Here is a 26,072-nt window from a genome sequence, read left to right on the forward strand (position 1 = left end):
ATATATAATCAGTACTTTAGCCATGTAAGGTTAAAGGTCCGTTATTTTCTTTTTAAAATAAAATATATTTTAGTTTTTAAAATTTATTCAATAAAGTACATATTTTCCTATAAATTCCCTACATATACATAAAGAGGTAAAAAATAAAAAAATAAAACAAAACCAAAGAAACCTAAGAAAAAAAAAAAAAAAAAGAAAAAAGAAAAGCTCCCAAAAAAACCCCCAAACTAACCCCAAAATAAAATGGAGATAGAAATCTGTCTGGTTTTTGTGACATGGTGTGTTAACTGTGCCCCCTCCATTCCACAACTTCCTGACCTCACATCACACATTTCTGGGCAGTTTTCACATTGGCAAAATACAAGATAGACCTGCATTACAAAAAAAAAAAAAAAAAAAAAAAAAAAAAAAAAAATTTATAGAACCACTGAGAATCATCCAAAAAAAAAAAAAAAAAACCACCTACATACAAAAAGAACCACAAAAAAATTATTATTATAATAATAGAATGATTTTAAAAAAATAAAAGACAACCCTTGCGTGTCCTAAAATAAAAAGTGCAACCGGACCTTTTCTTTCTGGTTATTTCAGTTTGCAAACGGAATACTGGTATTTGGGAAGGACTGGTGGAGAACAGCCGGGCTCCCTCCCCAGCCCCACAGCCAGGTGAAGAGTTAAAGCTATTCTGTAAACATCGGAGTTTCCTCCTCGCGGAATTCACGCCCCTCTTTCCTCATCCTCATCATCCTCATCTTCTTCTTCTTCTTCGGCCCCTCGGCCCCCACCCTCCCGACCCCCCTCTCGGCCTCCCCCCGCCCGCCGTGCCCGCCATGCCCGCCGTGCCCTCTGCGCCTCCGGCCGCCGCCTCGCCCCCCTCCCACCCCTGCGCCCATCGCATCTGGTATTAAATAAAAAGCTCGATTTCAACAGTAGAAAGTCCTTAAAACGCCGTGGTGTTGGGGTGGAGGGGGCGCCCCGGGCGAGCCCCCGCGCTAGGAGAAGATGTGGATGGCTTGGGTGGCGGGCACGTGGCACGCGGGGCACTGCGGCTGCGCCCGGCCGCAGATGCGCAGGGCGCACTCCATGCAGAACAGGTTGTGGCCGCAGGGCACCAGCGCGGCCATCACCTCGCTCTCCAGGCACACCATGCACTCCCGCGAGCTCTTGCGGTGCCCGTCCGAGCTGCTCGAGTCGGTGGGCGAGCCCGAGGCGGCCGAGATGCTGCCGGGCAGCGAGGAGGAGGAGGAGTAGCCGGTGCTGTTGGAGAAGGAGGAGAGCGAGCCCTGCGCGGGCAGCCAGGCCAGCGCGCCGGCGGGGTCGCTGGGGATGCGCCGCGCCGAGGGGTGCTCCAGCCCCGCCGCCCCGCTCTCGGGCAGCGTGGGCGAGTGGCGCGGCGTGGCCGGGCCGCTGTTGCGTCTCTGCGAGCTGTTGATGGAGGAGCAGCTGCTGAAGGCCTGCAGGGGGTTGCCCGAGCGCTCGAAGGGCGACCAGATGGTGGTGGTGGGCGTGGTGAGGTCGAGGGCCAGGAAGTCGAAGCCGAAGTCGCACTCGTCGGAGCCCAGCGGGGCCGGGGGCTCGCTGAAGGTGCTGTAGGGGCTGGTGGGGCTGGCGGCCGCCACGCGCCCGCTGTAGAAGGACTCGGTGGAGCCGCTGCCCAGCGAGCTCAGGCTGTCGTTGCGCAGCGCGGCCGGCGGGCGCTGGGCCGGGTGCGGGGCCTTGGCCCACGGGGCGGCCGCGCCGCCCTGCAGCTCCAGGCAGACGTCGGTGCCGTTGGAGTGGAAGTCGTTGTCGGCGTTGACGTCGATGAAGGAGCCTGTCCTCATGGTGATGTGCGCCTCGATCTCCTCGCGCGCCCGGTCCACGTTCTCGGGCATGCCCGTCACCTCGAACACGGGCTCCTTGTCCCGGCTGGGCGTCACGATGTACGTGTGCGTCTGCTGCTGGATGCGCTTGATGGTGGCGCCCTTGGGTCCCACCACCAGCCCCACCACGCGGTAGGGGACCCTCACCTGGATGGTGGTCTGGCCCGGCAGGTTGGGGGGCCCCTGCAAGGCCCCCGTCAGCCCGTTGACTTTGTTGCGCGTGGCCCGGATCATGGAGAAGTGCTCGGCGGCCGAGAGGATCTCGCGCTTGGCCATCTCCACGTCCTCCTTCCTGCCCGTGACGATGAACACAGGCTCCTCACCCCTGACCGGTGTCTTGATGTACGTGTTGGTCTTGGCACGCAGGGCTTTGATTTTGCAGCCTGTAGGACAAGGGGAAGGGGGAAAAATGACACATCAATGCTGGGGCTCACAGTGACCCTCTGCTCACCCAGGGTGGGGACACAGTGGACCAGCAGGAACCAGCAAGAACCACTAGGAACCGGCAGGAACCAGCAGGAACCAGTAGGAAACAGCAAGAATCAGCAAGAACCAGCAGGTACCAGAAAGGACCAGCAGGAACCAGAAGGAACCAGCAAGAACCCAAAGGAACCAGCAGGAACCAGCAAGAACCGGCAGGAACCAGCAAGAGCCATCAGGAACCAGAAGGAACCAGAAGGAATCAGCAGGAACCAGCAGGAACCAGCAAGAACCAGCAGGACCCAGAAGGACCCAGCAGGAACCGGCAGGAACCAGCAAGAACCAGAAGGAACCAGCAAGAACCAGCAGGAACCAGAAGGAACTAGTAGGTTCCTCTGGCTCTGCACCTGCAGCATGGACACCCTTGGAGAGCGGGGTCCCTCCCACCTCAGAGGCAGATGGGGGCTCATGGTCAGTGCTGGGGGCTGCCCTGGCCTCTCCCAGCTCCTGGCACTGTTGTGACCCTCAGGGATTGGGGATCAGCAGGATGCAGCCTGCAACCCTGCTCCAGAGGGCTGGGATAGGTGTGGGCAGAGATGCCAGGGCAGGCAGCCGTGGGGGCACCATCAGGGCCACTGAGAGGTGAGAAGCTGGATTCACTCCAGAGGTGTTTAAGAAGGTACAAAGAGAATAAAGATGTCAAGATGGAAAGGAAGGAAAAGGCTGTTTGGATCATGCAGGTCCACCGACACCTCTGAGCCAGCAGCAGAACCTGAGGAACAGCCCTGGAGGCACTCCTGGAGGGACAGGGGAGCTGGACCCTGCCCAGGTGGGGACACAGGACACAGCCACCCCCTCCCCTCATGTCCCCAGTGGGATCCCTCGTGCTGGGCTGGGGCAGGGGTGCTCCCAGGGCTCTCCCTGTTCTGGAAAGTCCTACTTCCCCTGCAGGAGGAACGTGATTCAGCAGGAGCTGCCCACGGCTGCCTGTGGGATTGAGAGATGGGGCTGCAGCTCTGCCTTGGCCCTGTGCAGCCCTGGGCACAACCCTGGGCACGGCCCTGGGCACAGCCCTGGGCACAGCCTTGCCCTGGCCCAGCTGGGCTCTGGCCGTGGGTCCTGGCAGCATTGTCCAGCCAAAGGCTCCTGCTCTCCCCTGGGGCTGCAGAAGGCTCCTGCTCTCCTCCAGGGCCCCTCTGCTCTGCCCCACTGCCTGTGGCTGCCAGCTCAGCCCCACTCCCTGCAACCCCAGCCCTAATTGCATCCAGTCTCAATTAAGTCCCAGGCACAGTTTAACCAAGCTGAGCTCAGTGAACACTGGCACACAGCAGTGAGGGACCCCTCTGTCCCCTGCCAGCCCTGAGCTTTGCAGGGCAGCCAGCACAGAGCTGGGAGCCAGCAGGGATGGAGGGTGCTGGTCCCTGGCCATGGCAGAGGCTGCTCAGATCCCTGTGGATGAAGAGCTCGGCTCCTCCGGGCACAGCCAGGCAGCTGCAAGGGCCTGGCTGGCTCAGGGCACTCCTTCCTTCCCCTCCTCCTCTTCCCAGACGCTCCCTGAGGAAGGGCAGGGCTGCTCTTCCAGCTGTGAGGCTGGAGAAGGAAAGGCCTGGAAGGCTCAAGGGCCTCAGCACATGAAAGATGCAGAGCTGCTGGAGAGAGGCCAGAGATGCTGCCAGGGCTGGAGCCCCTCTGCTCTGAGCCAGCCTGGCACAGCTGGGCCTGCTCACCTGGACAGGAGAAGGCTCCAGGGACAGCTCAGAGCCCCTTTTGGGGCCTGAAGGGGCTCCAGGAGAGCTGCAGAGGGACTGGGGACAAGGCCTGCAGGGACAGGACACAGGGAATGGCTCCCACTGCCACAGGACAGGGCTGGGTGGGAGATTGAGAATCAGGAATTGTGGAATCCATCCCTGGAATGGATTTCCCAGAGCAGCTGGGGCTGCCCCTGGATCCCTGGCAGTGCCCAAGGCCAGGCTGGACAGGGCTGGGAGCATGGCACTGGATGGGCTCTGAGGGCCCTTCCAACCCAAACCACTGTGGGATTCTGTGCCTCAGCCAGGGCTGGAATGGCACAAGGAGTTGGGGCAGGTCTGTCCCAGGCAGGTGAATCAGTCCAGGCTGTCCAGCAGAGCAGAGGGGGAGCAGGGACTGAGCTGCAATCCCTAAACCTTGGGGATGACAAGAAGTAAAAAACTGTCACAGCAAGTGGTGTCACACTGGGTGGTGTCACAGCCAGGCTCTGTGGCACCACCAGGCCCTGCCAGGTGGGTTTATGGCTGGGCACACAGAGCAGCAATGGCCCAGGGACTGGGGCAGGGCAGAACCATCCAAGGTGACATTTACTGGAGCCATTGCCATGTGCCAGCTCCTGCAGGGCTGTCCTGGGAGAGGCACCTGCAACTCCCACGTTCACCTCCCAGATCTATCCTGGTGCCTGCTGCAGGATCTGCCCCTGCCCCACTGCTGGGCAAAGCAGGACAAGCCCAGGGCAGTGGGAGGAGGCTCTGCTGTGCCTCCCACGGGCACCAGCTCATGCCCAAGGTCCCAAATTCATCCTCTGCAGCATCACAGAGCCATGGGATATCTCAGCTTGGAAGGGATCCACAGGGATCATAGATCCCAACCCTGTCCCTGCCCAGGCACCCCAACACCCCCACCCTGAGCAGCCCTGGGAGCTCCTGCAGCTCTGGCAGCCTTGGCACCATTCCCTGGGCAGCCTGGGCAGTGCCCAGCCCCTTCCCTGAGATCCCCCAAACCCTCAGCAAGTGGCACTTTCAGGATGCAGGAGCTGCACTCAGGAGCCACATCCCACAGGGACATGGCCCAGTGAGGCTCCTCCTCACCCCACTGCATCCCACAGCAGCACCAGAGGGACCCAAACCATCCCAAACCATGGCAGCACCAAACCCACCAGAGGAAGGGTTTGTCTGGCTGCTCCTGTGAGCTCTTCACAGGGACAGAGCCAGAAACCTTGGACAGAAATCAAAGGGTGCCTGGCTGGGGCCAGTTCCACCCTCCTCAAACCAGCAGCACAGGAAAAATGCCCCCATCCCTGTTGGATGCTGCCAGGGCCAGGGATGGCACCAAACCCAGCTGGGGGTCCCAGGGGAGGGAAGGAGAGGAGGGTGATGGGTCTGGGAGGGTGGGGGTGTGGGGTCACCCCTGGCTACCCCAGGGAGCATGGCAGGAAGGGGCTGGGAAGGGAAGGGAAGGGCAGGGTTTGGGAAGGGAAGGGAAGGGAGAGGGAAGGGAAGGGAAGGGAAGGGAAGGGAAGGGAAAGGGAAGGGAAGGGAAGGGAAAGGGAAGGGAAGGGGAAGGGAAGGGAAAGGGAAGGGAAGGGAAGGGAAGGGAAGGGAAGGGAAGGGAAGAGGAAGGGAAGGGAAGGGAAGGGAAGGGAAGGTTTGGGAAGGTTTGGGAAAGGTTTGGGGAAGGGAAGGTTTGGGAAGGGAAGGTTTGGGAAGGGAAGGGTTTTGGGAAGGGAAGGTTTGGGAAGGGGAAGGGAAGGGGAAGGGAAGGGGAAGGGAAGGTTTGGGAAGGAGGAAGGTTTGGGGAAGGGGAAGGTGAAGGTTTTGGGAAGGGAAGGGGGAAGGGAAGGGAAGGGAAGGGGAAGGGAAGGGAGGGAAGGGAAGGGAAGGGAAGGGGAAGGGAAGGGAAGGGAAGGGGAAGGGAAGGGAAGGGAAGGGAAAGGGAAGGGAAGGGAAGGGAAGGGAAGGGGAAGGGAAGGGAAGGGAAGGAAGGGAACTGCCTGGGGCTGTGCTGGCACCAGCACCAGGAACTGCCCCAGAGCATCTCCAGCAGGGGGGACACAGCAGGGACCAATCTGTGCTGCCCTGCCCCCAGGCCCAAACCCCTCCTGAGGACACCCCCTGGCTGCAGGGGACTCCCCAAAGGCCCCAAAGCTGAGCAGGATGGGCAGGATGGGCAGTGTGGGCAGTGCCCAGGGCAGTGTTTGACACTGGCACAGAGAGTGATGGCTCTGGGACACAGGGACAGGTGACACCAGCTCCCAGAGGACACCCCTGTCCTGCAGCACACCTGAACTGCCCTGAGGTGGCTGAGCCAGGGCTGTTCCTGCCCAGGATGGGGGGTGGCACCTCATGGCTGAGCCCCCAGAGCCAGATGGAACTGAACTGCAAACTGGGCTTCAACCAGCACCTGCAGCTGGGGATCATGGCATGGGTTGGGCTGGAAAGGACCTCAGAGCTGATCTTGTTCCACCACCCCTGCCATGGCAGGGACACCTCCCACGGTCCCAAGTGCTCCCAGCCCTGTCCAGCCTGGCCTTGGGCACTGCCAGGGATCCAGGGTGGGCACCCTGTGCCAGGGCCCTGCCCACCCTGCCAGGGAACAATTCCTGATTCCCCAATATCCCACCCAGCCCTGCCCTGGGGGGGGGGGGGGGGGGGGTGGGGGGGCAGGTGGGGAGCCATTCCCTGTGTCCTGTCCCTGCAGGCCTTGTCCCCAGTCCCTCTGCAGCTCTCCTGGAGCCCCTCAGGCCCCAAAAGGGGCTCTGAGGTGTCCCTGGAGCCTTCTCCTGTCCAGGTGAGCAGGGCCCAGCTGTGCCAGGCTGGCTCAGAGCAGAGGGGCTTCCAGCCCTGGCAGCATCTCCGTGGCTCCTCTGGCCTGGCTGCAGCAGCCCCACGTCTTTCTTGTACTTGGAATGATCTGGACCAGCACAAGACATTTCAGATGAGCCCCAGCAAAGCTCCACCCCAGCATGGTATGCCTCCATCCTGGATGGCCACATCCCTGTGAAGCTGCTGCAGGAGCAGGGCCATGCCCAAGGGGCTGTGGAAAGGACCTGGAGCTGCCTGGAATGCCACTGAGCTCCAGGCCAGGCAGTGCCAGGGCTCAGCCCAGCAGCTGCAGGTGGCACCCACACATTGCCCTGGCCAAGGGGTGCAGAGCAGAACAAAAAATGCCAGACTGGGCTGCAAGTCTTCACCAAAGTGGCTCTAAAGATCCAAATAAAACAGTCCAAAATGAGAGGATAGAGGGGACAGACCCAGGGATGCTTCAGCCCCAGCAGCTGCAGCAGAAACACCAAACTGTGAACACCAGGGCCTGGGTGAGGGTGGCTCAGCTGCTGTTACATCCCTGAGGGCACAAACTCATCCTGACACCCAATGGCCACACTCTGGCAGCAAACCCCAGCATTCCTGAGGTATCCAAGTGTCATTCCAGAGCTGTCACCCCCTCCAGTGCCAGTCCCCAGCTGTGTCTGCAGGGACAGCCCCCATGGGGGTGAGTAGGACACTCCTCCCAAACTCTGCCTCAGCTCCATGCCCTCCTCCTCTTTCACCCACTCCCCATCCCACACAGCTCCCATTTCTCTCCACTCTGCAGAACTGCCCTGGCTGAACCCATCCCAGCTGCCCTTGGATGGGACGTGGGTAATTTCTGACAGGGAACAGAATCCAGGGAATTCTCCCTGGGATAATGTGCTGATGGAGGCAGGAGAGGCAGCCGCTCCCCCTGGACACCCTCACTGGGCATCACCACAGCAAACCTGGCTCTCTGAGAAGCCTCAGACAGATCAGGGCTGAGAGCACTACAGGAGCCCATGAAAGCAGCACAGCACTGGGAGAGGGCTGGGCAGGGCCTCTCCATCCATCCCCTGTGCCCCACGGATGGATCCACACAGCTCATCCACACCCTGACCCCAGCACAGCCCAGGCAGCCTCTGCTCCCACATCAGGATCCTGCCACGAGGACAGAGCAGCTCATCCCCTTCCAGAGCACATCTCTGTGTCACCAAGGGGCTCTGTGCTGGCAGTGCCCAGCTCTGAGTGATAAAACCCGAAAAGCACCAGCAGAGCTTTTCTGGAGCAGCCTCTGGTGGCAGCAGGCAGGAGGATGGTGTCTGTCACAGGAACCCTCTGGTGCCTCAGCCATGGCTGTTCCTCTTCCCCAGCTCTGCAGCATCTCCTGATCCACATTGTCCTGGGGAGAATTCCCTGGATTCTGTTCCTTGTCAGAAATTACCAATGTCCCACCCCAAGGACAGCTCCAGAGTTCTGGAGCTCCTGGTCCCCTTGGATGGCACAGGATGGGCCAGGACAGGGGCCAGGTGGGGAGGAGAAAAATACCCCCAGCACAGCCCTCTCCCTTTGCTGAGTGCTCCCAAACTCTGCACACAGAGCTCAGCCCTGCTGCAGGAATCCAGCACATCCCACCTTGGCTCCTTCTCCAGACACTGGAGAGGGGCAGGGAGGCTGGGGCTTGCTCTCCTTGGGACCACAGTGTGCAGCCAGGGCCAGCTCTCAGATGCACAGGCAGATCAGATCCCTCAGCAGCCACATCCATGTGTGTGACCCAGCTCAGGAGCTCCCAGCTCTGCTGGGACCCAGCTGGGAGGAGGCAGCCAGGAAGAGGTGCCAGGTGCCTCCAGGGACAGGGCCCTGCCAGGAGACAGCAGAGAGCAGCAGCCCAAAGGAGAGAGGCTGTGAAAGGAGAGGATTCCTTGCACCCCTGTGAGCCATGGTGAGGTTAGAGGTGCCCAGGCTGGCCCAGAGGGGCCCAGGGTCACCCTGTGCATCTCTCAGCACGGGAATGGCAGTGAGGAGAGGTGCCACATGCCATCCTTCCCTGGATTTACCCTTAGAGCATCTTCTGTAAACAACAACTTTCCTTCTGCAGAGCTGTGACAGTCCCCAGGTGTCACAGATGGGGACAGGAGCTGTGGCTCCATTCCCTGGCAGGCACCTGGTGGAAATGCCCCTCCAAAGCTGGCACAGCAGGAATCCACAGCAGCACAGAGCCCAGGTGCCAGTCAGGGCAGCTCCAACCCTGCCCATGCTCCTGGTGACCCCTGTTATCCCCAAGGCTCTCTCTGCTGGATGGCAAGAGGAGCCCACGCTGCTCCAGTCGGTGCCACAGCACTTTGTGGAGATGATCCCTTTCACAGAGGAGTCATGAATGGGCCGGCAGGGGAAGGCACAGCCAGGGAATCCCATCACACCCGTGTGGGCAGGGGTGAGAGACCCAGATCCCAGCTGGAATGAGCAGTCCCAAGTCCCAGCTGGAAGGAGAGCCCCAGATCTTGGCTGGAAGAGGAGCCCCAGATCTTGGCTGGCAGATGCTGCTCCGTGGTGGCACCGATGCCAACCTGGGCATGGGCTCATGATAAACACTCCTCCAGCTCAGGGAAGAAAACATCAATTTGATTTAGAGAATAAAGATTTACCTGATGGGCTGCTGCTGCTCCTTTGTGAAAGGGTTAAATTAGGGCATCTGAAGGACAGAAACTGAAGAAAAGAAGTTGTGTCCAAGTGCCTGTGTCCCATCTCAGCCTGCACAGGACAGGACAGGATCCACGTGCTGGTCCTGGCTGCCAGGACCTCCCTGTCCCCACGTGCCACAGCAGCCAGGTCTGGGCAAAGCAGGACAGGTCCCAAAGAGCCCCAAAGTGAGATTCCCTTCCAGGGCACCCAAGGCACATCTTCATCCCTTCCCATGCTCCAGGCATGGCAGCACCATAAATTTCTGCTCCCTGGGTCATACCCAGGCTGGGCAGTGAGGCAAAGACAAGAGTGACAGGGACATGGTCTGGGCGACCCAACCCAGCCCTGCAGTGTCATCAGCAGGGCACAGTTTGTCACCACGATGATGATGGTCCAGCCAAACACCCCAAGGCTCAGCTCTACAGCCAGACCGCACTGCCACGGGGCTCCCAAAACTGAGGGGGACTCGCAGAGGGCCCTGGGAACAGAAGGTGTGGAGGGAGAGGAGCACAGGGTGAGTGAGAAGGGCTCTGCTTGGTGTGAGCCCTGAGGAATAAACTCGATATTGCTCAGCTACACCTGAGCATCCCTGCTGTAATCCAGCTGCCAGTGGGGAGCAGCTGGAGCACAAAGGCACTGCTGCCAGCCCCGTGCTGCCCACTGCCCATCCCACAGTGTGACCGAGGGTGCTGAGTGCCCCTCCTCAGCAAAACCCCAAACTGTGGGGTCCCGCAGCATCCTGGCAGGCCAAGAGCAGAGAGGGGCAGCAAACACAAAGGGAAACCCCTGGAGAGGGGACAGGGCTGTTCCTGCCCAGGGGCTGCGGCTGCAGCAGGGAGCTCCAGCTCACAGCCAGCCCAGTTATCTCCAGCACCCTCTTAAAGCCAATATAATGTTTTCTTCGCCAGTATTTTTAAAATAAGTTTCACGAGCTCACAGAGCTTAGCGAGCACCCAAACTCCACCGAGGTACCTGGCTGTGCCCCGAACTCCTCGGGGTGCTGCAGGGGCAGCACCGGGGTCTCACAGCACCACAATACCCAGGGCAAGGCAGGCACGGACCGGCAGCCCCCGGGCCGAACGCGGCCATTCCCAGCGGGCTCCCAGCAGAGCCCAGCCCGGCACAGCTTCGGTTCCACCAAATCCAGGTCTCATCCAGCCCGGGAGGAGGAGGAGGAGGAGGAGGAGGAGGAGGAGGAGCAGGGCGCGGCGCCACGCTCCGCTGCCCGGCTCTGCCCCGGCGCTCCCCGCGCCCGGCGGGGTCCGGCAGCCCGGGGGGAGCCGCGGCCGGGGCGGCGGGACCGCGGAGGGGGGCACGGAAAGTTGGGAGGCCGGGAAGCGGGGCCGGCTGGGAGGCAGCGCAGGCCAATGGGAAGCGCAGAGCATGATGTCACCGCGCTCATCACAGCATGGCTCTGGCTAACAAAGAGAACAATGAGCCTGCCCAGCTCCCCGCTTCCCCTCTGGAAAAAAAGCCCCCCGACCCCCGGGCCGCAGCCCCCCGGGCACGGAGCGCTGGGAGCCGCCGGGCGAGGGCAGGGCTGGGCTGCCGGAGCCCACAAGGGCAAAACAGCCCCGAGGTCACGCTCCCTGCCGGGGGATTCCTGCCGGGATCCCTGCGGGCAGCAGCTCCCTTCCTTTTCCCTTTTTTTTTTTCCTTAAATCCTCCGCCCTGGGTGTTTTCTTTTTGGTTTTTCCAGGTGAAAGTTTGGTTTATTCGGTACGTCCGGGAGACAAAGCCCACTCGAGGCACACCCACCCGGCGGGGGCTGGGGCGTCCCTTTGTGACAGGTGGGTGCGAGGGGCTCCGGGGCCGCCTGCGGAGCTCCGGCCAGCACCACGAGCGGGTTAACGACCATTTATATCGGATTTATCAGCAGGATTTGTAAACGAAGGCTGAGATAAGGGGCACCGCTTACACGCCGGGTCTGAGATACGGAGCTGGAGGGGAGGGGGCAGAGGCACAACTACAATGAAAGCAAAGCTCTCGCCTGCCTCGCTCCGTGTCCTGGCAGCTCCCACGGCCTCGCGTGGCTCCCGGGAACTTTCCGTGGGCATCCGGCGTTATCCCAGGCGGGCCGATGGAGTTTAATTTCCAGTTTAATTGCCATTTCCAGGCAGTTCGCTGGGACCGGCGCGGAGCGCGGCTCCCGGGACCCGCGGCCGACTTTCGGGGCCGCGGCGGTGTCGCCGTTAAGTTTCCGCCTCCGCAGGGAGACAAAGCCCCGAGACTGCCCCAAATCGCGGCGGGCGGCGCCAGGGAGGGAGGGAGGGAGGGGGTGCCCGTGTCCCGCCGTGTCCCCACGCCGCGTTACCTTGCCGGCCCACGATCTCGGCGACGTGCTCGGAGCTGGGCACGGGCACGCACTCGGTCATGTTCACGCTCTTCTTCCTGCTCGCCGGCGGCTCGGGCAGCAGCGCGGGCGGCCCCAGCGGCGGGGCCAGGCTGCCGAAGGCGCCCGCGGCCGGGGCGGGGGCCGGCACCGGGGAGCCGCCGCCGCCGCGCTCCCGCTCCCTTAGGCCGCCCGGCCCCGCGCCCCCCGCCGGCTCCTCCGCGCCCTCCAGCCCCAGCAGCGAGAGCTGGTCCAGGGCGAACCTCAGCGCGGCGGCTTCGCCCTGCGCCGGCGGCCCCGGCGGCCCCTCCCGCTCCCGGCCGGGCTCGGGCTCCGGCGGCGGCTCCTGCCCGGCGGGCGGCGGCGGGCTGAGCAGGGTGAGGCAGCGCGGCGGGCCGCGGGCCGGCTGCCCGGGCTCGGGCTGGTACATGGAGCCGGGCATGGCGCGGAGCGGGCGCGGAGCGCAGCGGGCCGGGGCCGGGGCGGTGCCGCTGCCCGGGGCCGCCGCCGCCGCCTCCCTGCGCCCCCCGCCCCGCCCGGCGATGGGCAGGCCCGCGCCCCCCGCGCGCATGCGCGACACGGCCCCGCCCTCCGACCAGGGGCCCTCCCCGCCGGAGCCCCGCCCACCGGGCCACGCCCTTCTGTGCCCCGCCCACCCCGGAGCCGCGACCCGGGGAGAGGGTCGGGAATTTGGGGAGGGGTGCCCGAGAATTTGGGGGGGTCCGGGAATTTGGGTGGTTCTGAGCAGCCCGGAGAGTTCCGAGCATGGGGCGAAGGGGGCCCTGAGCATCGCAGGGGAGGGGAGCGGTCCAAGCATGGCTGAGGTGGTGTGAGCACCCCAGGGGAGCTCCGAACATCCCGGGAGGGATCCGAGCGTGCCCGGAGGGGTCTCCTAAAACTGCAGCGGGTACTGAGCATCCCAGACACACCCCAGCATCGCAGATGGTTCCGAGCATCCCGGGAGCGTCCGGCCATCCGAAGGGGACCCCGACCATCGCGGGGGGCGGGTGTCGATCATCCCGAGGGGTTCGAGCATCCCCGGGGCCCCGAGCATTCCCGGCGCCCGGCACCGCCGCCCTCCCCCATCCGCAGCTCAGACTCGGTTCTTCCCAGCGCGGAGCGGGGCTCGGTGCCTGAAAAGCGCCGCCAGCACCGAGGGAGGCGGGAGGCACCGGGCGGGGACAGCCCGGCGGTGCCACCGCTGCGATGGGAGCGAGCGGGTCGGTGGGAACGGCCGGCATCGCACGGACCGGAGCGGCGGCAGCAGCCCCGGTACCGGGCAGCCGCAGCAACCCCCCCCCCCCCCCCCCCCCCCCCAGGCACTCGGTAGGGCCGTGGCACAGCCCCGCACCAAGACCGCTGGATTCCTCCTTCTCTCCGAGTTACTAAACTTAGGAAAACATCAAATCTGTCTTTCCCCTTGGATCTTCAGCTTCTGTTTCACAGAGCACTCTGGGGTGGAAGGGACAGTCCAGCTCCAAGCCACAGTTTTGCTGCTCGCTCTCAGCAGCATCACCAGAGCCACAATCCCCTCGGCAGCCTGGAGCCCCCGAACCCAGGGATCCCCATCACCCTCCCCACAGGGTCACCACAGTAGGTCCCTGCTGCCTGGATGTCCCCTCATGGGTCACTGCCAAGCAGCCTCCAAACCCTTTGTCCCAGGGCCCTTCCACAGCCAGTTGGAAAACCTTTCACAGTTGAGAAAACCTTCCCTGAGCGTGCTGGCCCAGCACTCTCCTTCCCTGGAAAACCACAGAGCAATTCCCAGCTCCCCCAGGACCCCACATGCCCAGACATTCCCACTCCACACTCAAGTTTCATTTTCCCATTTACACAGAATTGTCTTTACCCATCACTGTCTTCGGGATTAATTCAAGCGTTTGGCTTGGGATTGTTTTTAATTGCAGGAACCATCAGTGTCTGGGCTACAAACCCCCCCTTCAATCCACCCACTCTGTTCCCATTTCAGATCCCAGGAAACATTAACTCTTGCTTCTCCATGGCCCCAAAACAAGCCACATAGGCTGGCTCTTCTAGGGACAGAATTACACTTTCTGATACTTTGAGAAGGACACCTGAAACTTCTGTGAGATCTTTCCAGCAAGGCAACAGCCACCATGAACTGCCTCCTTAGTTCTTTCCCCTCCTCTCACCTGACAACTAACTCATCATCTTCCAGATGCTAAAAAGTTTAATGAAAACAGTTAACAAGCTGCTTCTCCTCCTGCTTTGCCTCTTCTTCCTCTCCTCCTGCATTCTCTCCAGAGGACTCAGCTGTGAACTCCCACCAGCCCTTTCCTTCTGTGGCTGTTGCAGAGAAAGCTGAATAACTTCTGTTTTCCCCCAAAAACGCTCAATTTAATGGAGATGTGTCCATATCCATCCCAATTTGTTACACAGATCCAACAGCACCAGCACAGCTCTGGGAATCCTCCCACCCCAGACCTAACTTCTCCATGCCATGAGCTGTTCAGAGAGCTGGCAGGCTCCAGGATTATTGCACAGAATCCTGGAATATCCCAGCTTGGAATATTCAGGGAACCCTGTTCCTGCCCAGCCACCCCAACACCCCCACCCTGAGCAGCCCTGGGAGCTCCTGCAGCTCTGGCAGCCCTGGCACCATTCCCTGGGCAGCCTGGGCAGTGCCCAGCAGCCTCGGGGGGCAGAACCTTGCCCTGAGCTCCATGCCAAGGCCTGGCACAGCTCCATGCCAGTTTTGCACCTATTGAGAGAAGTTTCTCCTCCAGGAACAGACACAGGAAAACCAAATCTGAGCTTGAGACATCCCCTCCCCTCCGGTCCTTCACTTCCCAAAATATTTAATATAGTAAGTAGAAACAACTAAAAATAGTGGGGTTTCCACAACTTGAGACAGAAGGGTACAACCCCTCCTGGCTGAGCTCCTTTTGTTCCCAGATAATGGGGGAAGCTCAGGCATGACCAACACTGGCTCTGGTAACTCCACCAGGCACCTTGAGCAGGCCAAGAGGGCTGCACAGGGACCTGACCAGCTCCTCAGGGATGTCCCTGCTGCAGTTCCAACACCAAACACACTCCTGGCCACTTCAGGCCACCACGTCAGCCGCTCTGAAGCCACTGACAAGTCCCTTTCAAACCCCCCTCAGGAGCTGCACTCCCAGCACTGCCATTTCTGTCTCTCTGCTCTCTCAGTCCTTCTGGGAAATTTCTACATCAAGTCCAACAACACCCAGGGAAACTGCCAGTTGTTATTTTAAGCACTTTGGCAAACCTGGTTTGTAGATGTTGTGCCTCTGATCTGTTCCATTTTCAGCAGAACTAGCTCACACTTTCTTCTGAGAGTCTGACTTCCACACATGACACCAAGCAGCCTTTGGGGTTTTTTTAACCTGAGCAATTAGCAGTTCTTAAAGTTCTTGTGTCTCCCATTAACAGAGGAAATGAGTCTACAAAGCAGGGAAGTGGCTCTGCACAACTCTGCTTCTTTACCAGAACAGGACCATGCAGAACAACCACCTTCACTAAACACAAGAGGAAAGAGAAGGCACTTGGTTCTTCCAGGGACATCTGTCCAGGCGCTTCCCCATCTCCCAGCAGAACTCATTCCCAGATGTTTGTGGCCCCTGTAACAATTTGGTGTCTGACCATCAAAGCTGGGGCTGCCCCTGGATCCCTGGCAGTGCCCAAGGCCAGGCTGGACAGGGCTGGAAGGAGCCTGGGACAGTGGGAGGTGTCCCTGCCATGGAGGGGTGGCACTGGATGGGCTGTAAGGTCCTTCCCAACACAAACCATTGTGGGATTGTGTAATCTACAGAATGATGTCCCCAAAAAGAACAGAATCCCATGTACAGGGGTTCCAGAACACTGGACTGAAGCACACTAGGTGTCACAGCCCATTCAGGGGTTTCCTATACAGAGAAAAAACAACAGAAGCTCAGCAGAGCCTCAGTGCCACCACAGCTCCAACTCCCTCAGGAACAGCTCTGCAGCTGCTGCTCACTCCAGGCCAAGTATGCAATGGCACAAGTGACAATACCTGAGCTGGAATGTTTATTCTGCATTAGAGAACATCCTTTGTAGATGCACAACTAAACATGGGATTAGTGAACAGAGACAGAGGAACCCTCCTGTTCCTTCTCCCAAAAAACTCACATTTGTCATAGAATCATCCCAGACTGATTTGGGTTGGAGGCAATGCTGAAGCCCATCTAATGTCACCCCTGCCATGGCAGGGACACCTCCCACTGTCCCAGGCTGCTCCCAGCCCTGTCCAGCCTGGCCTTGGGCACTGCCAGGGATCCAGGGGCAGCCCCAGCTGCTCTGGGAAATCCATTCCAGGGATGGATTCCACAATTCCTGATTCCCAATCTCCCACCCAGCCCTGCCCTGTGGCAGTGGGAGCCATTCCCTGTGTCCTGTCCCTGCAGGCCTTGTCCCCAGTCCCTCTGCAGCTCTCCTGGAGCCCCTTCAGGCCCCAAAAGGGGCTCTGAGGTGTCCCTGGAGCCTTCTCCTGTCCAGGTGAGCAGGCCCAGCTGTGCCAGGCTGGCTCAGAGCAGAGGGGCTCCAGCCCTGGCAGCATCTCCGTGGCTCCTCTGGCCTGGCTGCAGCAGCCCCACGTCCTCCTGCTGCTGTTGCCCAGGGCTGGGGCAGCTCTGCAGGTGGGGTCTGACCTGAGCCCAGGGGCAGAGGGGCAGAATCCCCCCCTGCCCTGCTGCCCACGCTGGGGCTCAGCCCAGCACAGGGGGGGTTTCTGGGGCAGCCTGAGCCCCTCACCCACCAACAGCCCAAGTCCTTCCCTCAGAGCTGCTCTCTGTATTTTATTTTACCATTTGTCTAAATCAGACCACATTAGCCAAATCCCATAAAATGGAATCCAAAATTTAGAGGAAAAAATACTTTTAAAGAACAATTCTAGCTTCTCTTCTCCTCTTTAGGAGGTCAAACTCTACTTTCTGCAGCTCTCCAAGCATAGAAGGCACAGGCTTGGAGCAGAGCACAGAAGAGGTGCTGCAGCTCTGAGCAGAATCACAAAAAAGCCCTTACTCTGTGTGGGAAGGCTAAAGGGAATATTTCAGCACATCAGGAGCTGAATCACTGCATGTGGGTGGAGCCAGACAGATTGACAAGATGTGGAACTTGAAAGATGACCTCAGCCCGAGATCAATCATCCCACAAAGTCGCTGACTGAGGGAACAGCACAGGGGGACAGCTCAAGGTGAGGAGGCTCAGTGTCAGCCTGGTGCCACAGCTGCAGCACAGGCTCAAGCTGAGGTCACCCAAGGCCTGCCCACTGTGATCCCTCAGCCCCATCTCTGCCACAGCACCCTCAGAGGCTCCCTCCCTGCAGCAGGACATGAAAGAGGCACCTTGGGGGAAGCCATTAGCACAGGGCTCTTTTCATGCTTTAGATGAATGAGGAATTGAGCTGTCAGGTAATGACTTTGGAGTTGTGGAGAAGCCAACTTGATGGAAAGCTAAGAATTAATTGCAGATCAGACAAAAGCATGAAGAAATAAAAGCTGGTACACCACGCTTTCAGGTTTTACAGCCCTTCACATCAGCAAACCCCACAGAATGTGCCCAGCAGGCTAATCCAGGACATAGAACTGAACTCAGCGTGCAAACAAAAACACATCAGGAACTTTTTAGGACTCAATTTTTTCCAGAAGTTCAAGCTTGGGGGTTCATAGCCCACCTTGAACACCATGTCCAGCTCTGGGCCCCCATCCACCATCAGGAGGACGTGGGGCTGCTGCAGCCAGGCCAGAGGAGCCACGGAGATGCTGCCAGGGCTGGAGCCCCTCTGCTCTGAGCCAGCCTGGCACAGCTGGGCCTGCTCACCTGGACAGGAGAAGGCTCCAGGGACACCTCAGAGCCCCTTTTGGGGCCTGAAGGGGCTCCAGGAGAGCTGCAGAGGGACTGGGGACAAGGCCTGCAGGGACAGGACACAGGGAATGGCTCCCACTGCCACAGGGCAGGGCTGGGTGGGAGATTGGGAATTGGGAATTGTGGAATCCATCCCTGGAATGGATTTCCCAGAGCAGCTGGGGCTGCCCCTGGATCCCTGGCAGTGCCCAAGGCCAGGCTGGACAGGGCTGGGAGCAGCCTGGGACAGTGGGAGGTGTCCCTGCCATGGCAGGGCTGGCACTGGATGGCTCTGAGGTCCTTTCCAACTCAAACCATTCTGGGATTCTGTGTATCAGAAAACATTACATTTGTAAATGCAAATGAAACCAGATTTCTTCAGCACAGCATTTCTGAATTTTGCCACTGAAGACAAACCTGTTCAGGTCACTCATTGCCCAGTTCTGTGCAGTCTCCAACTGCTGCTGTTGGTGACTCTGCAAGGTAAGAAAAATCCAATCTGAGACTTATTTAATGAATTGACTAAATTGACTTCCTTCTTTCCCATTGGAGGCCAATATTATTTCTTACCAGTAGTTATTGTTACCAGCTAGTCAGCAGTAGTTTTGGATATTGGTAACAACCAGCAACACTAAATGAGATTGCTGAGCAATGCCCTGACAATTCCAAGTGCATTTGGTGGGTCATTCTGGAGTTCAAAACGTTTTTCTCTCCCCACCCTCCCAAATGTTCTGTCACTGTAAATACCATTTAGCACACACTGTTCTGTGCTGTTCTCTCCTACACTCCAGCTACTCACGGGATCAGCCTGAGGAGGAGGGGGAGAAAGGTTTTCCCTCATTAATTCAAGTTGATCCCTGCTAATCTGAGAACAAATCCCAATTTTTAGCTCACTACAGCCCATAGAGGACATTATTTTCTGTGCTGCAGAATTAGGACACCACCTTCCCATGGCTGTGTTTCATTAAAGCAGGAAGGTAAAATAGGCAACACTGGGATCCTCAATCGACCCCAGAGTCTGGAGCAATTCCAGCAGATGCAGAAATTCCTGTTTAGAGTGACAACAGTGAGGAATATGCATTTATGTGATAGGGAAGAAGTGGAATTATCCAACTATTTGCATGGGCATCTGGACTCTTGGAGATTTTTCTTATGCACATAATCCCAAATAACCAGGATTTCCTGACTGGAGAGTTATTACCAAAAAACTTCCTTTTTCTCCATTAAGCATTCTCCTGCCTCCTCCCCCTTTAAACACATTATCCCACTCTTTCCAAGGACCAGGACAATCAGCCCAGACAGAATGGTCCCTCCTTAAAGCAAGACAGAAGCACATGACTCAGGAGTCCTGCTTCATTCACATCCCACAGAGCAGCAATGAGAATTTAACACTGGGATATTGGGAAGGGATTCCTGGCTGGGAGGGTGGGCAGGCCCTGGCACAGGGTGCCCAGAGCAGCCCCTGGAGCCCTGGCAGTGCCCAAGGTGTCCTTGCCATGGCAGGGGTGGCACTGGATGGGCTTTAAGGTCCTTTCCACCCCAAATTCCAGCCATGGCATCAGAGCCTCCCCAGGCAGGGTTTGACAGGCCTGCACTCCCAGAGTCCAGCCATGTCATCCCTGACTCTCTGCTCTTCCTGCTGGGCTGAGTTTACAAGCAAGAAAACTCCTCCCTTTCCTTGCTCAACAGCCAGTTCAGCAAGCTCAATTTCAGATGTGAACTGAGCCAACTTTTCCCGGGCAGAACCACCTCCAAGAGCTCTGCTGGCCAAACCCAGACTGCACCAATATCCATTCCAATTCATTCTATGGTTTGCACAAAATTTAATCCAGCTAGAATTCAGGAAAAATAACACCCCCCAAACAGCAGGGAAATGATATTCCCTTTAAATCTTGAATTTTGTAAAACGAAGTGGAGAGGAAAAAACGGTAGCCATCAACACCCTATGCTGAAGAGAACATTAATTAATGAAATATAAGCATTGCCTCAATTTCACTCATTGCTCTTAAGTACATTATTTACTAATCATCTGCCTAACAAGTTGTACCTCCAAGCAGCTGCTTTCTCCACCCTGGGGATAGATTTGATGATGGCAGACACTTCATGCCCGTCAGTCACGTCCAGGGCTGAGATAACACAAACTAATCCAGTTGTTATTGCAGCAACATGAAACACATCATGGTCAGCAAAAACAAACACTTCATTTCCTCACCTTGGTAAGCAGGTGAAGTTATTTCACTTTCTCTGGCTGTGAGAGGAGTCCTGGGTCCTTTGTTGGCACTTTGCACAAGCAACTCCTCCATTTAAATGAAAACATCATAAACTTTGTACACTGAAGGAAAGAGAACTGGGAAAAGGGTAGGGGGGATGAAACAAGAGAGTTGGCAGCAATCTAAATTGATATTCAGTGCATCAAAATATGAGTGTCAACACTCAATCACCTGTGGTGTGGTGCCTCAGTGGTGTGTTTAGATCCAAGTAAAAGCAGATAAAGACATCACCAGATATTAAACAGGTTTTCAAAGAGCCAGTGTCAGAGTAAGATTGCTCTGGTCACAAGGACAGCTCTGGGGTGGGATATGAACTGCTGGAGTTGAGATTCAAAGGGCCACATGGGAACAGACTCAGGTTGAGCCAGGAAGGTTTAGATTGGATATTAGGGATATATTTTTTGGTTTTTTCCCCACAGAAAGGGCTGTCCAGCCCTGGCACAGGCTGCCCAAGGCAGTGGTGGAGCCACTGGGGTGTTCAGAAGCAGAGTGGATGTGACACTTGGGGACAGGGTTTAGTGGTGAATGTGGTGGTGCTGGGCTGATGGTTGGACTTTATTATCTAAAATATCTTTCCCCACCTTAATTCTGTGACTCTGTTACCAACCTGCCCAAGAGATGGGACACCCTGGCAGCCTCTCCCTTGCTGGGGACACAGGAGAGGATTCTGCAGAAGATTGAATTGCTTTCTACAAACTTCCCTTCATGTTCCCCTCTGCCAGGCTCCAGATGTCCAGAACCAAATCTCAGACTGGAGCCCCCAACTGAACCCCCAGAGCATCTCCACTGGGAGCAAGGGAAAGGGCAGAGCACAAAACTCCAGGTAGGGCTTGAGGCAGACGAGAGGAACCTCTTCTTTGTGAGAAACATTTAATTCAACACCATGACTTACAAGAGGACAGATTTACAGAGCAGTAACTGTAACAGACTGTTCAGAAAGGAAAATAATGGTGGCTGCCTGCAGTGCCAGGTAAAGCTCCCCAAAGCAGCACCTGGCACAGCATCAGCAAAGTACAATTCAGTCTCCTAGCAGTACTCAAATGAGCAATATCAACCAATTTTGTGTTTGCAGACCTTTAAGAAAAGAGTGAATAAAGGATCAATCACTTTGGCATGGGATATTTTTCAGGGATCACTAAGCTGCACTACTCCCAAAGGCAATTCCCTGGCCCCTGGCTGTCCCTGCTAATCTTTCTCACACAATAAAGGCTCTGGGAGCTACTTTCTTCCCCAAGTTTTGGGATACCAACAACTCATACAATTGGTTGGTGGCACACTATTTAATGCACCACCCTGTAGTGTTCTCTCAGCAGAGACGTCCACGCACGGTTATGCAATGGATACCCTAAGACTAAAATAATTCTGCAACCCAGTCAACACATTCCCCAAGCTATCAGCTCTCATCTTCCTCCCCTCTCCTTGTCTCCCTTCCCAGAGAAATCCATTTTTAGCCACAAGTTACCCCAAAATGCTCAAAGATGTACTGGAAGAGACTGAGGGATCAATCAAGGTACCCATGGTGAAGCCCAATATTTAGAAACACATTAAGGCAGGTTTCACATCAGTCCAATTGTTGACACAAAATGCTGGTCACCTCACTGCACATGCAAGTAAGAAAGATTCAGTACTTAATAAAAAGCTTTAAATTCCTTTTTTTTAGATATCAATTATAGAAAAATCAACCTTTTACTTTTTTTTTTTTTTAAAGAGGTCAGAACATTACTGCACACAAAAGCAGGTGTGTGGCCACACCTGTTGGAATGGATCCCCTTCCCTCCACACTGAGGAACAGAGGGCAGGTTCTTGGCACCAGAAGAGAAAAAGGAGGAAGTTTTCCTCATTATCAGTCAGAAATGAGTCATCCTTCCATCCCCAGTTGAGAAAGTCCTTCTGACTGGACTCAAACCAAAGTAAAATATACCTCAGGTTGGGTATATTGTGAACAGAGTCTTGGAGGCAAATGTCTGGACACACAGAGCTTGGATCCAAACTGTGGTGTGGAATAACCAAATAGCCAAATGCCCAGAGCTGGCAGCCCAAGTCCTCGAGTGCAGCTTCCCCTCCTCACCCCAGCCCAGGTGGGAGAGGCACTGGCAGCTCAGCTCTGAGACTGCACTTCCAAACACTTGCAAGACCAATGTGGTCTTGTCAGGAAACAGCAACTCACACATGGAATGAACCATTCACAACATGAAATGACCTCCCTACAGTCAGGTACAAACAGGTAGCCCACAGCAGAGTAGCCAAGGAGTGAAACAGCATCTCCCTCCCTTGGGTTAGGGAGAAAATCGTTTCTGTGGGTCATTAAAAGTACTTTGATAGAAAAGCTTAAAAATGTATCACCCAGCACTGACCCACAAAAAGTAATACCAAAAAAAAAAAAAAAAAAAAAAAACCAAAAAAACCCCAAAAAAAGAGCCAGCAAATTCAGTTCCTAGGATTTTCCCTCCCACCATGTGATATTCTTTATCCCCTCCCACTTTTGCATTCCCAATCACCCTATCCCTGTAGAAAAAGGAAGGGGAGTAGAGTTTAGTCAAGTTCCATCTGCAGAACTCCCCTGCAGTGAATGAACCATCAGCTTGCACGTCTCCTGAAGTCCATCCAAAGGCTCTGGGGTACAGTTGCACTGATGGTGCACTCTTGGCTCTGTGAATGCTTGTGCTGACCCTGCTGAATGGGTTTATACTGGGAATTCTTAGATGGAACTCCCTGAAAGAGGAAAAACAAAGACCTTGTAACTCAAAAAGAATTTTTGTAGCTTTTCTTAAAAGGAGAAATCCCACTGTCTTAACACATTCATGTCTTTATCTCCTGGGTTTCACCTACAGCAGTCAGTTTGTTCTGGCTCCTGCCAGACCTCTAGAGCAGAAAGGAATTCAAGGTATTCACTGTCCAAATACAGCTACTGCTGCTGATAGGGGAAAATGGGAAAAAAGAGCCCAGATAAAAGATGGGATCTCCCAAAGGCCAAGCAGATTGCACATTATAATCAATCCTCAAGCTTCAAGGATTGCTAAACAAAATCAATCTTCCTCCCACCTGAAATCCTCACTCCCTTCAAAGGAGCTCCTCAGCTATTTATCCTAAAAAGTTCCTTTTTTCCCCCACCACATTCTTGATTCTTGTCTCAGAGGCTCCAGAGGAGGCCACTAAGTTGATCTTAGGGCTGGAGAACCTTTCCTATGGAGACAGGCTGAGACACAACTGGGGCTGAACCCTGAGCCTCCTTTTCTCCAGGCTGAGCCCCCCCACCTCCCTCAGTCCCTCCTGGTGCTCCCCAGCCCCAATGCCCAGCCTGGCCCTGGGCACTGCCAGGGATCCAGGGGCACCCACAGCTGCTCTGGGAAATCCATTCCAGGGATGGATTCCACAATTCCTGATTCCCAATCTCCCACCCAGCCCTGCCCTGTGGCAGTGGGAGCCATTCCCTGTGTCCTGTCCCTGCAGGCCTTGTCCCCAGTCCCTCTGCAGCTCTCCTGGAGCCCCTTCAGGCCCCAAAAGGGGCTCTGAGGTGTCCCTGGAGCCTTCTCCTGTCCAGGTGAGCAGGCCCAGCTGTGCCAGGCTGGCTCAGAGCAGAGGGGCTCCAGCCCTGGCAGCATCTCCGTGGCTCCTCTGGCCTGGCTGCAGCAGCCCCACGTCCTCCTGCTGCTGTTGCCCAGGGCTGGGGCAGCTCTGCAGGTGGGGTCTCACTCCCACCTCCCCCATTCCTGATCCAAGGCCCCCACACCTTTCAAAGCCCAGGCCAAAAAGTGAAAATTCATCAATGTTTAAGGTTCCTTCTGAAAACCTTTCTGTCCCCAGTGTTTAAGGTGAGACACAGCACAATCACCCACCTGGACTATACATTTTCCATCTCCTGGTCATGGTCCTGCTCCTCCTCCTCCTCCTCTTCTTCTCCTTCCTCCTCTGCTCCTTCTTTCTCCGAGGGAGGCTCCCCATCCCTGGCAATCTCCTCCACGTGGGCCAGCATGTCAGCCATCAGGGCCTCCTCCAGCCTCTTCCTCACCTGCTGCACCAGCTCCTCCTGCTTCCTGCCCAACACAGGGACACCCAACATCAGCCCCAGGCTGCCCCTGTCAAGGGAAGAGTTCCCAATCCCTCTGACATCAAAGCATGGACTGGAAAAACCAAGCACTCCATTGTATAACAAAAAAAACCCCAAAAAAAACAAAAAAAAAAAAACCCACCCAGCATTGTACTCTGAGTGAAGATGAAAAACACTTTAAAAATTCCTTCAGTATTTATATTATGTGTCCTGGACCTGTTGATTTCTGGCTGAAGTTTGGCTAACCTAGCAGCCAAATTTTTTTTAGCCTAATGCTGATTTTTAATTCCTGCTACTAATATCTAAAGTCAGCCTACCCTGCACAGACTTTCAAAAATGTGACTGGAAAAAATTAAGTTTCAGGCCATTTCTTTCTGCTCATTTTCCTTTTGAGTCCCAACCCTAAGAAGTCAAAGCACAGCAAAGAAGTGATCAACAAGCAGTGGCTCATGGGGCTCCTATTTCAGCTCAGCCACAGGACATCAATGTTACAAACAGACTGTTTTTCCTGGCCATTTATGTCTCAATCAAGCCCAGAAAAATCATCCTGCAATTCCAAAAGATTTATCAAGCAGTCAAAGCAAGGACTGCCTTTAAACACTTAATGAATGCAAATTGCAAGCTGCAGGCCTTTGGTATAGTCAGTTCTCCATTAAAAGCTTAAAGCTGAATTTGACCAATCCTGATTTAACAATATTTAATTACTACAGCAACCTATAGCAGAATCAGCTGCATCCTTGTTCCCTGTCAGCAGGCATGGCTTGGGTTTGGTCAATCCAGAAATTTTATTTAATTCATTTACAGACACAGAGGAAGGTGAAGAGACTTCAATCCCACGTTCAGGATTTCTCCAATGCCACCTCCCAAATCACTATACAGGATTTCTCCAATGCCACCTCTGCACCTTGTTCCCTGTCACCACAGCAGGCATGACTTGGGCATGGTCAATCCAGAAATTTTATTTAATTCATCTACTGACACAGAGGAAGGTGAAGAGACTCCAATCCCTCTGTACAGGATTTCTCCAATGCCATCTCTGCACCTTGTTCAAATTTTATTTAATTCATTTACAGACACAGAGGAAGGTGAAGAGAATCCAATCCCTCTGTACAGGATTTCTCCAAAGCCACCTCTGCACCTTGTTCAAATTTTATTTAATTCATTTACAGACACAGAGGAAGGTGAATTCAATCCCACATACAGGATTTCTCCAATGCCACCTCTGCACCTTGTTCCCTGTCACCACAGCAGGCATGGCTTGGGTTTGGTCAATCCAGAAATTTTATTTAATTCATCTACTGACACAGAGGAAGGTGAAGAGACTCCAATCCCTCTGTATATAGGATTTCTCCAATGCCATCTCTGCACCTTGTTCAAATTTTATTTAATTCATTTACTGACACAGAGGAAGGCGAAGAGAATGCAATCCTCCTGTACAGGATTTCTCCAATGCCATCTCTGCTCAGAGGTGCCTCAGTTGAGGCTCTCCCAGCTCACTTTTGTAATAAAAGGAAACTTGACATGAAAAACAAACATGAGCCTGAAACTGCAGAGTAACTGAGCATGGCCAAAATAAAAAACAGTGGGGATTTAAGCACATGACAGAGCTTCATGTAACTACTTTTGTCTCCTCTCTTGCTCCAGAGCCATTCCAGTGAATTCCCAAGGCACAGTGTTCCATCAGACACTCAGAAAGAACAGCAAAGCACTGTTTGAGCACAAGGAACCTCATTCCAGAACAGCAAGTGCTATTTCCAGCTCCTACCTGATATCTTCATCAGTCACCATGAAGGCTTTGCAGAGAGGCTGGGAGGTGTTGAGCCAGACCCCAGGGTTCTTCTCCACAGCTGCAGAGAGCTGCCCAGTGATGGGCATGGTGCTGGTGTGCAGGGCACTGGCGATGGCAGAGAGCAGAGTCTCATCTGTGCAGCCAGGGCCAACCCCTGCAAGGGGGAGGGAAATCCATGAGCAGCACTGCCCCAGGCAGGGAGCAGGAAATCAGGACAATGGGAATGAAATTTTAATGGCAAAGCACAGGCTGTCAGTTGGAAAGCTCACATGACATAAATCTCAGAG

General features: G+C 55.9%; 2 protein-coding genes across 2 annotated transcripts in view; both read right to left on the bottom strand.

Moving 5' to 3' along the window:
- Nucleotides 1-992: 992 nt before the first annotated feature.
- MEX3D (mex-3 RNA binding family member D) lies at nucleotides 993-12,276 on the bottom strand. The gene is made up of 2 exons (XM_058821184.1): nucleotides 11,817-12,276; nucleotides 993-2,245 (listed from the first exon to the last, which is right to left on the bottom strand). The coding sequence occupies exons 1-2, from the start codon at nucleotides 12,274-12,276 to the stop codon at nucleotides 993-995; spliced, it is 1,713 nt and encodes a 570-aa protein (XP_058677167.1).
- Nucleotides 12,277-22,373: 10,097 nt separating this feature from the next.
- The window catches only part of MBD3 (methyl-CpG binding domain protein 3), a 16,942-nt gene continuing 13,243 nt past the window's right edge, over nucleotides 22,374-26,072 (bottom strand). The window contains exons 6-8 of the mRNA XM_058821131.1: nucleotides 25,762-25,939; nucleotides 23,785-23,982; nucleotides 22,374-22,660 (exon numbers count right to left, since the gene is read on the bottom strand). Coding sequence (XP_058677114.1) covers nucleotides 23,790-23,982; nucleotides 25,762-25,939 — 371 coding nt within the window. The 3' untranslated portion in view covers nucleotides 22,374-22,660; nucleotides 23,785-23,789. The remainder of the gene's footprint in view (nucleotides 22,661-23,784; nucleotides 23,983-25,761; nucleotides 25,940-26,072) is intronic.

Source organism: Ammospiza caudacuta, chromosome 28 (assembly GCF_027887145.1).
Source record: "Ammospiza caudacuta isolate bAmmCau1 chromosome 28, bAmmCau1.pri, whole genome shotgun sequence".
Taxonomy (NCBI): Eukaryota; Metazoa; Chordata; class Aves; order Passeriformes; family Passerellidae; genus Ammospiza; species Ammospiza caudacuta.

What these genes read in the sequence shown, in the direction of transcription:
- MEX3D (XM_058821184.1), bottom strand. Translation starts at nt 12,276, where the DNA reads ATGCCCGGCTCCATGTACCAGCCCGAGCCCGGGCAGCCGGCCCGCGGC. An exon ending in CGAGATCGTGGGCCGGCAAG is followed by an intron (nt 2,246 to 11,816) that starts GTAACGCGGCGT and finishes CTTGTCCTACAG; the next exon opens with GCTGCAAAATCAAAGCCCTG.